Raw genomic sequence first — 14,085 nt, forward strand, 5'->3', positions numbered from 1 at the left:
TTGAGTAACTGCTATGGGTTCATGGTTCCGTATTAAACCTCGTTTGAGGATGGTTCATGGAGTTGGATTAGATGTTCTTTGTAAGCATCTACTGTTTCTTGGGATAAAAAACAAGCAGAATGTGAAAAACCCAGAAAGCAAATGGATAAACATGTCTTAAGTGTCTGAAATCCCAGGTTACCTCTTTGTACGTGTTTCATTGTTTATTACATGTTAAATAGTAGTTTGTCCAGTTCAATGGTCGTTTAAAAAGCACTATTTTATTACTTTTTATATAATCTTTGGGCATACTGTGTTTTTTCAAACATCTCAACATTTGTAATACGAAGGGAAAACATGAGCAGATGACATTAAAACAATCTTTGAGAGTGAGCTTTTGGAATTGGGGCTTTCTATACAAGGTGCCTGAGGGACCTGTATCGTAATTCTCATACTACACATTTACAGTAGTTTGACAAATTAAGTGTAAAATGAGAAGTCAAAAAGCTGCATCCCTTTTTGGAGATTTTTTACACACAGTGCTTATAGCAATTACTAAAATTAAACTGTTTTTCTGTATTTCACAGGATGCAGATTAGTACTGGCTGGTATTAAGCACTATGACAGGGACAAAGTATGCAAAATGAGTGGGATCATTTTGGCCAGTCAAATGTAGAGAAAGTTAGAGAAAACATAAAATGAGTTATGACCATAAAAATAGATTTGTTGTTTATTTTAATTAAGCAGTGCTCAATTGCTTAAATGGGCAAGTCACCCCACTGCAGATTGTAGAAATGAAAATAGAAACACTAAAACTTTATACTTGTGTATTTGATGGTATAAATATATATCACAATTATGACATAATGAGAACTGACAGATGTTTCAAGTATAACCACTTGAAAAATGATCAAGAGCTTCCAAAATTCCATTCAACATTCCATTCTGCACAGAAAGAGCATTGTTCAGTACTGAAACAATAATTTCCAAGAGATAGCCTTGTAAAAGCTATAGCAAAAAGAAAACCACTCAAACGTAATTGTTTATAGGTAAATTTGTTTGTTTGAAAGAAGCTGCATTGTGTAAAACCTAGAAATAACAGAACCGGATATATATTTGGATACAAAAGAAATGCAGAAATGGGCTTAATGGGCTGTTAATGTATCATTTAGATTGTGTTTCCATAATTTTTGCCAATGCATTTTTGCCATTTGCCATTTTGCTAAATGCATAAGGCAAAATGTGTAGTAAATATAACAATCCACACATCAGCCTGGCAAACTTGCTTTTTTTTAAGCTTTGCCAGGCCGAGCAAAAAAAGTAGTGAAGACTGAATTTATCATTCTTTAAATGCTGAAAACTGAGGCCTGTCAAGGTTTTGGTTCCATCTGACTTGCAGTTCAGTGAAGATTTGTCTTAATGTATGAGCTCTTTCTCAGCTGATTGCTGAACTTTCCAACTTGATAATGAGCCTCTTTTTTGGATGTGGAATAAGCAGTGTTGCACTAAGCACCAATGGGGAATCACCATTGAAAATTCTTTTTAGCCTAGGCTTAGCCTTCATCAGGGTCTGGGAAACTGGCCCAGTACATACTTTTGAAAAACATCACACCATAGTCACACAATTGTCATGATTGATAGCCATTTTTCACTAGGCCAACAACTGTACGACCCCACAGTATGCTGTGTAATCCACATGCAAGCTAATCCCAGCATACCCATGGTACCATTTCAGTATGTTCCATTAGCAATTAAAATGTTTCTGGCTTCTAGAAAAAACGAGTTTCTCCGGTTTTGAAATCCTATATTTATGGGAAATTCCTCTGCTCTAACTTTCCATGATTTTTTTTTTTAAATGAAGTCCTGGTGCAGTGTGGAGAACCTGCCACCAATCTGAATCATAGCGCTCTGTGACCTGTTTCCATTAGTAAGCTCTCTAACAGAAGTTTTGTGCTGTCCTCAATGTAGGGCTGATACAACCAGGAGGAGAGGTAGACCATGGAGAGATCAGTGTTAGTCGTGTGGGCCAGTTCCTGCAGGATGGTTTGCTTGAGGGCCAGCTCCTGCTTGTAGGCCTCGTAAATCCTGGATGACGCTTCGGCTACAGTGGACAAAAAGAATCAGAGGGTAATGTATGTTTGTACAATGTAATCGTAATGCAGCATAATGCAATACTTAGTACAGTATATCAGCATTTTTGGTGTCCTAAAATGTATAAATTGAAATTTACCTTGCTAGTTCCTGTGCCTGGCCATACTAAACACAACTTATCGTACCATTAAAAAGAAAAAACTGTTTAATCTTTGGATCAAAGTAATGACTTTTGTCTGCCTCTAAAATGTCTTCTGATTTTTGATTACATCACCACGCACCAACATGCAGGGAATAACAGTATTAACAAATAATACCACATATCACCTCCCCCTCCAACCACCCCCACCTATCATTAAATGAAAATGCTCAGCTAGCTCAGAGAGCCTTGCTAATACTGCATTTTACATGGAAATATATCACAGTGCAGAAGGAAATGAGTTAAGATTTCTGATTCATGGTGACTTTAATACTGAATTTAGTTAATTTGTTAATAATTAGTAATTAACACTGAATGCACTGATTTGTCAGTGAGAGTTTACATACAGATGTTGCATATTGCAGCCTGAATGTAAGTAATACGAGAGGTTTTAAATGGTGATGTTTCTTACCAAACTGTTGGGTAGTCCAAGTTTGAAACAGTGGTGCTGGTCTTCCTTTCGCACCATACTGAAACATCTCCAGTTCACATATTCCCTTCTCAGCAGAGACCATCTTCTCCATTTTTGACAGAATGTGGGCCTATGGAGGAGGAAACATTTAATGCTACATATGACTGTTACAGGGTTTCCATAGTCCTTGAACTTTTCAGGAAAATAGCATGGTAGGATTACATTTGAGAAACATTTATGGTAGGATCCAGTAGATCCTCTACTGTTAGACCCTCATATTACCACACAATTCATACCATTTTGTCTACAATATTCTGTAGATTGACACATTCCTCCTGTAGCTCCTGACTGCTCTGATTCACTCTTCTCTCTGAAGCAGCTACAGATGAGCCGTCCTCTTCCATCACAACATCAGGCTCTTTCACAGACCTGTTTCAGGTGAAGAGCAGATGTGTTTAAAAAAAAAAGAAAAAGAAAGAAAGACCTATTATAAAGATAAAGATCACAATTAAAAATGAACATTATTACTTTTCACTTATTCTGTAGTTAACGATTCTAGTTGCAATGGTCGATCCCTCATCATTCAGACGGTCCCACTTCAGGATAAGGTTATGCCAGTCTGCAGCATTGTCCTTCAGTTTTCTGGCACTTCCGGTCAGATTGCCTTTTCTTCCAGGAGTCGTGGCCTCAGAATGGTTTTCTGATTACACATGGTATTTAAAAAGAGAATGAGGGGGAAAAAAAACAACAACTGCATTTCAGGGGCTAGACAATGTGCAAAAATATAGCATGATGATACTGTATGACATTTTCATGATACACAGTGTGTATCACAATATGTACTTTCAAAAAATGATCCACACTGGACAGATGTTCAGATTAGACCAACTTCAGAAAAACATTGGATATCAGCTCTCTTGCAATTATTTTGCATTTCGCATTGGGAGCGCAGTGTCATTTTTTTAAACCACGACCCCTTAGGGGCTCCATACAATACGATGTTAGTGATGCTATAGTGACTAAACTGCACTTGGTTCATTTATCACGACTGTCATTTTCAAGACCGCACAATTTTTGTGAAGAAACTGTTGAGCCTTTGGAGGGTCGTGCTCGGTTTTTTTTTTTCCACTTTTAGAAGCTCTTAAGTAGTACCGTAAAGTGGGGGGATTACAAGAGGAGTTTCTTGCTCTGAAGTGAGCTACAACTAACCAAAGGCGCCTTTTCTCTGTTATTCTACACAACTTCAACATGTGAAACCGACCTGACTGAAGACTACGGACTGCATACTAAGTCTGAGGTAAACTGAAGCCTCTAAACTGGCGAAGGAAACTCTGAGGGTAACGTGAGATGCTACACATGCTGCACAGCTAACGTTAGCTTGTGTGTACGGTTAGCATAAACACTCAGATATGAACATGAAAGAACTGAAATGCATGCTTCTGGTTTCAAAGAGCAGCCAGCTAACAGTTCCTACGTCTCCTATAATTCTTACCGTCCATTTGAACTCGGCTGTCATTAATATAATATGGCAGGTAAAGAAAAACTGCGGTCAGTAATCTTTACAGATTTTGGTGTCGCTCCATGTTTCTTTTCTTCTAGTTCTCCCTCTGGCAGATTAAACTCGTTACTGCCATCTACAGATGAGACATGGCTTTGCGATTTTTAATCTAATATAGTTTTCCGAACTGCACAGTTTCACTACTGAGATGATGTTCTGTGTATGTTTAATTGGGCCACTTCTTTGAGACCATGTCGTTTCCATGCAATCGATCTGGGAGCTGTTCACCACAGTTCACCGCAGTGGTGCCCAAACTGGTCCCCTGTCCAGCACATTTTAGTAGGACATTGCCGGACAAGTGGTACCCCAGGGCTAAGTTTGGGAACCTGTGGTTTACTGGAAGGATTTGGGTTCTTGAGTGCATACTACTAATTTACCAGGGCCTCAGGTTTTGAGCTGACTGACACACAAGGGTTCTGTCCAAAATGGCCTACTACATACTGCTAACATACTGATTGTGACTGACATGAATTTTTCCTGTGTGCCATAGTCACATGGATGATGTACTACGCTGGCCAAATATTCTAATATGCAGCCACAGCTATCTTTGTGGTACACTACATCTTAAATTGAAACTAGGTCATCATAGTAGGATGTAACCGCCTGGTGGTCATGTGACCCCTTAGGACTGCACACAGCAACACTGCTTTGTCTGATCCACTTGTACCATTGCAACACACACTAACACACAACCACCTCATCAGTGTCACTGCAATGCTGAGAACGATCCACCACCTAAATAATACCTGCTCTGTGGTGGTCCTGACCATTGAGGAGTAAAAGGGAGCTAACAAAGTATGCAGATGAACAGATGGACTACATTCTGTAATTGTAGAACTACAAAGTGCACCTTTATAAACTGAAATGGACAATGAGTGTAGAAGCAAAGAGGTGGTTTTAATGTTACGGCTGGTCAGTGTATGTCTGCATTATGATATCTTTATCTGCACATCACTGATGAATAATTAGACCCATTTGTTCCTAATTACAGATTCTTCAGGAACGGGGGCAGACAGCTGGGTTGCGGCACAGTGTCTGGCGATGGAGGATGAGGCCACTCGGGCTGTCGTAGAAATACTGCTTTCGCTCCCGCAGATCAAGATCAAGCTGCCACTTTGCTTTCCAGCATTAGTAGCTGTGAAGTTCCCTGTGATATGGGAGAGGAAGGACACGGGAGCAGAAGGTAGCAGCAGAGCAGTTGCTTTAACAAGGTTTCTTCTCAAAGGGGTTGTGGCTTTTCAGCCAATATCAACATAAACTGAAAGATAAGACAAAGACAAAAGGCTTGCTGTGAACCTGCCTCTTCTAGTTACTGTTACTACTGCTGCTGCTGTGCAGTGATTCTGTCTCACTCTCTCCTTTCACTGCAAGAGAGATTCACATAAATAGCTGGTAGCCAAACCACACACACACAAAGCCTAATCAGCCCACCTCTTCACCCTTTCTCGCTCTCAGTCTGGCAGGTAACACTAGACCATGCCCCTCTGCCAGCCACAGGAGCAAAACTGTAAGTTACTGTGTTCTTTTGAGGAATAAAAACATACTCAATGTATTAAGTAAGAGTGTAATATTTTCAATACAGATTTAAAAAATCTAAAATATTAACAACTGAAGCAGTGTAACCAAATTTAAACTTGGATAGTCCCTCTGTCTCTTCATTGTGTCTTTCATCTGTCATCTTTCACAGAAACCACTGTCAGTAATCACAACTAGGCATTTGGCACTATCCTATCCTAGGCTGAATTGAGATAGGAGTGGGGAGAAGGGTATGCTGGGGCAGTGGTTTTCAAACTGGTCCCCTGGGACCCTCAGATTTTTGCTTCTCTCGCATTTTTGCGTGATTCTTGTGTGTTGAGGGGTTGGGTTTGAGCAAATACATGGACCGTTTGGGGCGTCCTTGCTGACTGGTTTGAGAACAGCTGGGTAGGGTTTGTAGGGGTTGTGATTTTTGAGGCTTATAAAAGTTTTTATTTTGTGCTATTAAAACAACATTTACTGTTGTTATTGACTGGTGTCCAGTTGTTTCCCCCCCAACCTATGTGTAGGTTTATGCATCCTCATCATGTAAATGCTGTGGTTTTCCTTTACAGTATAATTGACCTTTTTAAGGCAGGCATTTTGCCTGACTTTGTACTACCGAGTAATTTTTTTAAAAACGCTAATTAAAACATAGAGATTTGTTTTTAAACAGTGTTTTAAAAAACATTTGAAACAATTAAAATGTTAATATTGTTGAAAGTGAATACAAGCTACTAGTGAGCAGTTAGCTTTATACAAATAAGACTGTTTATCACTGTTTATTACTTTGGTTCCTTTTCGATTTTTATGGGTTTTGTACAGCTTTAGGGAAAATTGGGTGCCTGACAAGAGCACTTGAGGAGCTTTTGCTATGGGCCTTGAGGAAGAGCCCAGACTGTGCATTGCTGCCTGTGAGGCCCTGAAGACTTGAGGCCTAAAGGGTCCCAAGCTACAGCATCACCTGCAGGAGTGCTTTGTCCTGGAACCCAATCCTCAGGTTCAGAGGTCTGAGCTCAAATTATACTGTGCCACTTTTAGCATAGAACTTTGTAGAGTGTTAAAATTAAGGCCCTTTCTTGCTCTAAGCCAGGGGTCTCAAACTCAAATTACCTAGGCAGCACTGTTAAAGTGGTTAGGTCCAAGATAGGGCTGGTTTAAAAAATGCCAGAGAAAAGTGTCCTATATTTTTTCCAAGTATGACTTTCAACAACATCAAGTTTTCCCATCTTGTTTTGTCCTGTGGGGGTCCTGACCACTGAAGAACAGGGTGAAAGGGGTCTAACAAAGTATGCAGAGACTACTGTCTACTTGTAGAACTACAAAGTGCACCTGTATGGCAAGTGGGGCTGATAAAATGGACAATGTAGAAACAAGGAGGTGGTTTAAATGAAATGGCTGGTCTGGGTATACTCTGCTCCTTTTAGGATGCACATTGTCTTTTTTTGTTCTGATACTTTAATTTGAAAAAAAAAAAATGTCAGAAAATATTAATTTTACCAACAGGGGTCCAATCTGTGCACCATCTATTAGAGTTTTTTTGTGATCTCGTTTTTGGACACATGCAAATTATCTTGAATTATTAAATATTATTGGGTTGATGTTTTGTTTTTGTTTGTTGATGGTTGCTTTTCTCGGGCAGTTTTTTGGTTTATCATTTGTCTAAAAGAAGAATATTAACACAAATCGGTTTTCCAGTCAGGTTGGAAGTGTTTTGTTCCTTTATTGTAAACTTTTTTTGCACAACAAAGACATTAGCAACAATGTTCCAGCTTTATAAGCAGGGGTTTCCGTAACACAGCCGACTGTGTGATTTTATGTGCCAATGATGATTTGCAAAGTGTTTATGTAGTAATATAGTGGGTCACTCAGTATGTGTTGGATGCTGATTGCTGCTGTGTGACCTAGGCTGATTGCTGTCGCTCATGGTAATGCCGTCCTCCTCTGATTGTGTGAGGCAGTACAGTTTGTATAGGCGCTCGGCCAGTTGGTCAGCTTCCTCTACCCCCTCGCAGCTCTTCTGCCAGCTTTGGGGAATGGCCTCGATGCCGTAGTGAGCCCCTGCGATGGCACCTGCCATGCAGGCGATGGTGTCTGTGTCTCCTCCCAGGGCTAAGCTGTAGGCTATTGTCCTCTCCAGGCCACCATACCGCTCTGGCAGGCCCTCCCGTGGCTCCAGACAATGCAACACGCAGAAGATGGCCGTGGGGACAGACTGCAGGGCTGCGATGCCATTCCCTATGCACAGAAAGTGTCACTTCAAATTGTCACGTCAAAGAGTCCACTATGAAGTAAGTCCACTGTTTGGAATCACCATTCAAAAAAAATCAAGGATTTGTAACCTTGCTCCACGTAATATACCACAAATTTTGTTGCAAATATATCTATATAAAACATCTAATATGTTAGTCTTAGTAGGAACTAGGAAACTAGGAAACATAAACAATATTTTAGGTGTGTCCAGGATGATGAATGGAACTGTAGATGTTTCTAGCACGACTGAGAAAATCTTGTATAGGACCTAGAATGTATTTGTAATATAATTAGCATTCAGAAAGCCTAATACTTCAAAAATGATAGTCAAGTCTCGAGGCAGATAACTTGACAAAAATACAGTATATTATTCATCATTCAACTTTGTTGTTCCCAAAATACCTGAAATACTACTTTTTGATACTGATATCTACATAAGCTGTATGATAAGCTACATCATAGTGTACATAAAATTTTCATTCTTTCATTAACTTCTAGAGTACTGTAACCTGTTACTGACTGGTTACCCTGCTGTCTAAATAGGCTCCACCTATTTCAAAATTTAGCAGCCCATACGCTCACCAAGAAAAGAAAGTCAGAGCATATTACTCTGGTCTTATTTACTCTAAACTGGCTTATTAGCCCCTTAAAATTCCAGGCTTATTACATACTAAGGCTTATTATTCAGTAATTGCAGGGACTTCAGTGCAAACTGGCTGAGCTATTCTTAGGTTATAGAAGTGTGTAATAAAACTTCAATCTGACCATTTAATGGGTTATGCACCACACTGACTAGAGAGTCTTGCTTATGACATGTAAAGCACTTAATGGCCTAGCTTCAGCATATCATTCAGGTTTAATGCAAATTTCTAGGATCCCTTAGAGCTGGGTTGGTGGAAGATCCCTATCTTACATAGCTCCTAAAATCTGGAATAGTTTACCATGTTAGGAAAGCTATTATTTCTTTAGGCTAGGAATTGCTTGGCTTATTGGTTCTCTTTTTACTTTTAAAATTCATAAATAAATAATTTACTTCTCATGTATACTTTACTGTTTGTTAATTTAATGTTTTGCTATTTCCTGTAAAAAAAACACTTCTGTAACTAAAAGGAAAGGCTATGTAGATTCTTCTTCTTCTTCTTCTTATTATTATTATTGCCATTAAATAAAATATCATTATGCCTTTGAGCAGGACACAAACAACAAATTAACATGAAAAGCAAACAACGGAGAACTAACCAAGTTCCGATATGACCTCTTCAATGCTCACACTGCCCCGCTCTATAAGCTCCTTGACTCTGTGTAAACGTGTGCAGTATGGAAACTCTGCTAAATTAAGTCTGCAAAATAAAGCAGTTAGTGCATTAATTTATTCACATTCAGCACAAGTGTCTAGTATCTAGCTCTGGTCTATATTCAGTAAATTACACCTTCAGTGCGTAACTTCCATCTAAAATGATTAGAATTTTCTTATGTTTTAATGATAACATCAGTAATAAGGTAATAACTCACGCTTTGGCGTCATGCTGGGCTGTCTCCTCCTTCTCTACTTCCTCCATCTCAGAGATGAGTTTGTTTATGAATTCCTCTGGTAAGGCCAGGGCACCCTGCAAAGACAAGTGGACAGCGAGGGCCTGCAGCACAGCCCCATTGTAGCCCAGAGAGCACGAGTGGGTGAGCATTGCACCTAGCCTTGAGTACTGCAAGAGACACAACAGAAGACAGGGGAAAAAGAAAAGGTTAGTTCCATCTCTAATTTTTGATTGGCTAAGTTGCCAACCTGATGTAAAATCAACTGAATTCTGTATTAATGCGTCAAGTTATTGAGGTGATGGCATTATGCATATGTCATCTTGTAAAATGTTTTTGAATGTTTCTCAGCATATTACAGTATATGTGGTTTCCTTAATGTTTGTTTTTTCTTGTGGATTAACTGGACTGTCTACAAGCTTTCACTGTCCATGTTCCATTTAGTAGTGGGCATTATACCAATTGAAATCCTTACTCAGGTATGAGTTTTGCCACAAGACTTATACCTGTTTGCCACAAATAAGCACAGTTTAGCAACATACAAGCAGTACAAAACATGCTAACGTTAGCCTGTTCGTCTGAACAGCTGAGCCAGGGATTTTAGAGTTAGCTCTTGCCTAATATGGACACCAGAATGCTTCTGTTTCCTCATGTACTGCCTAAAAGTAGCTGCCTGCCTCCATCAGCTGCATCACACAACATTCTGTAGTATGCCTGAGGCAGAAGTATAGGGACACATATTTGAGACAAACAACCTGGGAAATTCGACAAATGTGAAGTTGGCTTCTTAGTTAAATTTCCTGTTTCACCTTAAATGGTGTAGCAGTTACACTACATCACCTGTACAGGTGCCAGTATCACTGTTGCTCTATTTAAGGTGGAATAGAAAATTTGAATAAGAAGCCAACTTCGGAAATTAAGTCTCAAAATATCATTTAGCACCGTTTTGCTGTATTAGAAAGCAATACTGACATTAATATAGGTTTATCTATATTTATCAGTTTTGTTTTTATTATTTTGCACAATAAAATATTTCAGATTAACTCTGATAGTTAAAAATGTTTTTTATTTAAAAGTGAAGGGACATCCCAGAATAAGCCCCTGTTAGCCTACAAAAATAGGTTTACTTAACCATATAAAATGGTTTTACTTGAAAAAGAACATATGTGATTTGTAATGATCCATAATGAATTTACTTCCAATATCTTTTATTAATAAATCAAATGGAAGTGATGAGGCAAGTGAACTGGAAGACTCTCATTCACTGCCTTTGGAGCACGAGATGCTGCTGCCACTCATCTGCGATAAAATGCGCAGTTACGGTGAAATAAGATCCAGTGGTAATGAATGTCTACACAGCGAGTTACAGCTGTCCTACCTGTTTTTAGTGACTTTATAATTTTGGTTTTGGTCTCGTTGTAGAGAAAGGGGTGGGGGGGATCGCTGTGTCAGTAAAATATCTTCGAGACGGGACATGTGAAACATAGTGCGAAAGCCCTGTTTCGCAACAACTGAGAACCGGCGTGCGGACTGCAGGTCACATAGCAACGATGCGTTATTTGCATTTATAAGCAGCGCAGTTGGTTTCCTGGTACGTTAAATCTGCAACGAGAGACTGTCAAACAGTAAAAAGTCGCAAAGATGAAGTCACTTCTCTTCCGAATTTTCTCGTTCCACCTTAAATGGTGCTGCATTTACATTCGGCGCCTCAGTCAGAATTTAAGGTAGAACGGGAAAATTCAAATAAGAAGCTGGAGAATGAGAAGCGACTTCAGCCTCATAAGACAGCCAAATGTTGAGAGACATTTCACAAGAAACTGATCTACTTCTGAGGAAAAGTTTTCTGGCAGAAATGGGAGGAAAGCGGCTGTAGGCGAAGCTTAAAGCAGGGCAGAGTAAATCTGCGCTCTCGTTTATATTGTTTAGTCTATACTAGGACATTATCACATACTGAGACATACTGGAAATAAAATGTTGTGGCTCTCAAGGTGGTTTGATTTTTGTTGAAAGGACAAAATGGCTCTTCTTATCATTTGGGTTGTGACTCCTGATCTAACCTGGCTTTTAATGCAGAGGGAACCGGTCGGATTTCTCACTCATCCAGTAGTGTTTTTGTTGTGTGCTGTCACAGACTGTCCGGGCGCTGCACTTACCCACTCCCAATATATATGATATGATATGATATATATACACTGTGATATATACCAAACCTGCCACATTTGAATCATATTGTAATATAATTTTTTGGCCATACTGAAACCCAAAACTAATTCCACTGAATACTGCGGTGTTCTGCAGATTTTTCCATCACTGCTCCACTGAAAGACATGGAATATCCAGTTTACCATTGTCTCTCCACTATCGTAATGTAATCATAGCATAGGAGTTATACTTAGAATTTCAGTATACGGGTATTATGTAGGTTTTTTTTGTTATCTTGCTCTTTCTACAGAATTTCACTTTGAGTCTCCTGGACAAAGAACCATTTTAATGGAGGAGAGGTCATCAAGCCTGATTTATTATAAACCATAAATGATCTTGCTCAGTAAAAATCACTTCAGTGTCTTGTTCCTATTCTAAATCTGAAGGTAAGATTTAGACACTGGCCTCACCTGCCGCACGTCAGCAGCATTTCTAAAGGCAAGGGCGAAAGGTGCTGCTCTCATCGCTCCGCCATTCCCGAACGACCCACGCCCACCGAACTGGGCCCGTGCTGGTTGAAAGACATCGCTGAGCTGAGGAGACGCAAGCTTCCGCAGGACCTGAATGACCCCTGATCCGTACCCACGGCCCGGGGCAAGGTTGTACTCTTTTGCAAATCTGTAATTGAAGTGAGGATGAGCACAAGAGAGTCAATACACAACAAAAAACATCAAGCACAGTCTTGACACTGATGCCACATCTGGAAGTACCTGCGTGCCATGTCTTGCTCATCAAACCCCGTCCTGGTCAGAAGCGAATGGGCCACACAGCGCATCATGGCCGTGTCATCACTGTACTGTAGTATGCCTGAGGAGAAAGTCGACTTAATGATGCTTCATAAGCTGGAGCAGTTCACTGAAGAATCAAATGTACTAAATTTTCCCCATCACCCCAAATGTAGTCAGTTGACCAAGACATGTTTGGTGTCCAAAGTTTAGATTTGCACTAGAGCTAAGGTAAATGTAGCTAAAATGTAGCTACACAAATATTTATCCACTGTAAAGAGTGGGACTACATCTACCTGGATTAGCTTTAGGGAGAAATTTATTACATTTTAATTAAATTTAAGGTTACAAATTTAATAAATTGACTAAAACACAGACATTTTAGCGCAGCAGGACAGTGTTGCCCTTTCTGGAGTATAATAAATAATCATCAAATATTGGTCTGAAGTATCAAAAAAATCTAAACATCTGTCCATTACAATGGAAGTCTGTTTAGCCCAAAATCATTTTAGGTGATACAGACTTATATTACATTAGCCTTGTAGCTCCAGAGCAAAACTGAAGAAACAAACTAAAGACCCCGATCATGTCTGAGCTGATCGACTTTAGGGTAAAACTGACTGAATTTAAATTTTCGATGAACCGTCGATTTAAAAGCAGAAAAGTAAAATAAAGGCCACAAACTGTTGCACACGGGGCTGTAATTAATCTGTTAACCGCTTTGACCTGTTTTAGCGGCAAAACACGGCCTACGTAGTACAGTTTTGATAGGGTATGTGCAGACACGCTGCAGCACGTCCCTGAATCTGTTTACTAGACAAAAACACGCACCGTCTCCCCGTGTGTCGTCCTCAAGCCCGCTGAGATGCTGAAGGACCCGGTCGAGGGGAACATCCTCAGCTCCTTCAAACTCGCCGCCCACACAGTCTCCCAGCACAGCCCCGACGAGGGCGCCGCGGAACCGGGACAGAGTGGACACCGGCCCGCCTATAGCGGCTATACGAGCTGCAGCCGCCATCCTCGGGCTGAGTGAGTTTACAAACACTGCGGTCTGGGGCTAATTTGGCACTTTCTAGCAGCCCTGCTGCAGCCTACTTTAGTACAGGAAACCACTGTGCGCTCCGTCGTGACATTTGTGATTCCCTTCCTATCGGGACGGTGTTGTCATTGTTTGACCCGTTTACTTACCGTACAGCGCCTAATATCAGCGCCATCGGAGCGTGTTCAGTGTTTGCTAGCTAACTAGTCTGTTTTTGGGCTCGCATTTTTTACGAATTTCGCCTGAGAGCATTTGATTAGAGAAGTTGACCACTAATCATACGGACAAAAGGTAATTCATAATTTTACTTTATTACAATTTAACATTTAGTGGCGCGAATTTGACTTCATGTGTGCGTATTTACATCATTATTTATGGTAGCGTGAGAAACGAACAATGAAGACATGACCGGAGTTCGGCGGTATAAAATAAAGCACAAGCGGAGCCGATGAAGCTCATAGAGGGAGAGAGAGCCGCGCAGACTCAGCGCTAAGAACCAGCGATGACCGACTCGCGAAAGCGTCGTGTTTTTAACCGATTCACCAGACCGAATGACTTTTTCGAAAGTTCATACTTTCACGA

The 14,085-nt window shown here is 40.2% G+C and overlaps 2 protein-coding genes across 2 annotated transcripts; both read right to left on the reverse strand.

Moving 5' to 3' along the window:
- Nucleotides 1-696: 696 nt before the first annotated feature.
- Nucleotides 697-4,306, reverse strand: LOC118823303 (cyclin-dependent kinase 2 interacting protein). Its single transcript, XM_036592810.1, has 5 exons — nt 4,174-4,306; nt 3,210-3,381; nt 2,978-3,110; nt 2,682-2,811; nt 697-2,080 (listed from the first exon to the last, which is right to left on the reverse strand). Exons 1-5 carry the CDS (start codon nt 4,178-4,180, stop codon nt 1,878-1,880), a joined length of 645 nt encoding a protein of 214 aa, XP_036448703.1. The 5' UTR covers nt 4,181-4,306; the 3' UTR covers nt 697-1,877.
- A 3,151-nt stretch (nt 4,307-7,457) lies between these two features.
- On the reverse strand, nt 7,458-13,634 carry adprs (ADP-ribosylserine hydrolase). Its single transcript, XM_036592807.1, has 6 exons — nt 13,296-13,634; nt 12,450-12,546; nt 12,150-12,357; nt 9,520-9,707; nt 9,247-9,347; nt 7,458-7,992 (listed from the first exon to the last, which is right to left on the reverse strand). The coding sequence occupies exons 1-6, from the start codon at nt 13,480-13,482 to the stop codon at nt 7,619-7,621; spliced, it is 1,155 nt and encodes a 384-aa protein (XP_036448700.1). The 5' UTR covers nt 13,483-13,634; the 3' UTR covers nt 7,458-7,618.
- Nucleotides 13,635-14,085: the final 451 nt, after the last annotated feature.

The sequence above is a fragment of the Colossoma macropomum genome, unplaced genomic scaffold, assembly GCF_904425465.1.
Source record: "Colossoma macropomum unplaced genomic scaffold, Colossoma_macropomum, whole genome shotgun sequence".
NCBI classification, from domain to species: domain Eukaryota; kingdom Metazoa; phylum Chordata; class Actinopteri; order Characiformes; family Serrasalmidae; genus Colossoma; species Colossoma macropomum.

What these genes read in the sequence shown, in the direction of transcription:
- LOC118823303 (XM_036592810.1), bottom strand. An exon ending in AGAATATTGTAGACAAAATG is followed by an intron (nt 2,812 to 2,977) that starts GTATGAATTGTG and finishes CCTCCTCCATAG; the next exon opens with GCCCACATTCTGTCAAAAAT. An exon ending in TTGGACTACCCAACAGTTTG is followed by an intron (nt 2,081 to 2,681) that starts GTAAGAAACATC and finishes TGTCCACTGTAG; the next exon opens with CCGAAGCGTCATCCAGGATT.
- adprs (XM_036592807.1), bottom strand. Translation starts at nt 13,482, where the DNA reads ATGGCGGCTGCAGCTCGTATAGCCGCTATAGGCGGGCCGGTGTCCACT. An exon ending in GGACGACACACGGGGAGACG is followed by an intron (nt 12,547 to 13,295) that starts GTGCGTGTTTTT and finishes CTTTCTCCTCAG; the next exon opens with GCATACTACAGTACAGTGAT. An exon ending in ATGCTGCTGACGTGCGGCAG is followed by an intron (nt 9,708 to 12,149) that starts GTGAGGCCAGTG and finishes TGTCTCTTGCAG; the next exon opens with TACTCAAGGCTAGGTGCAAT.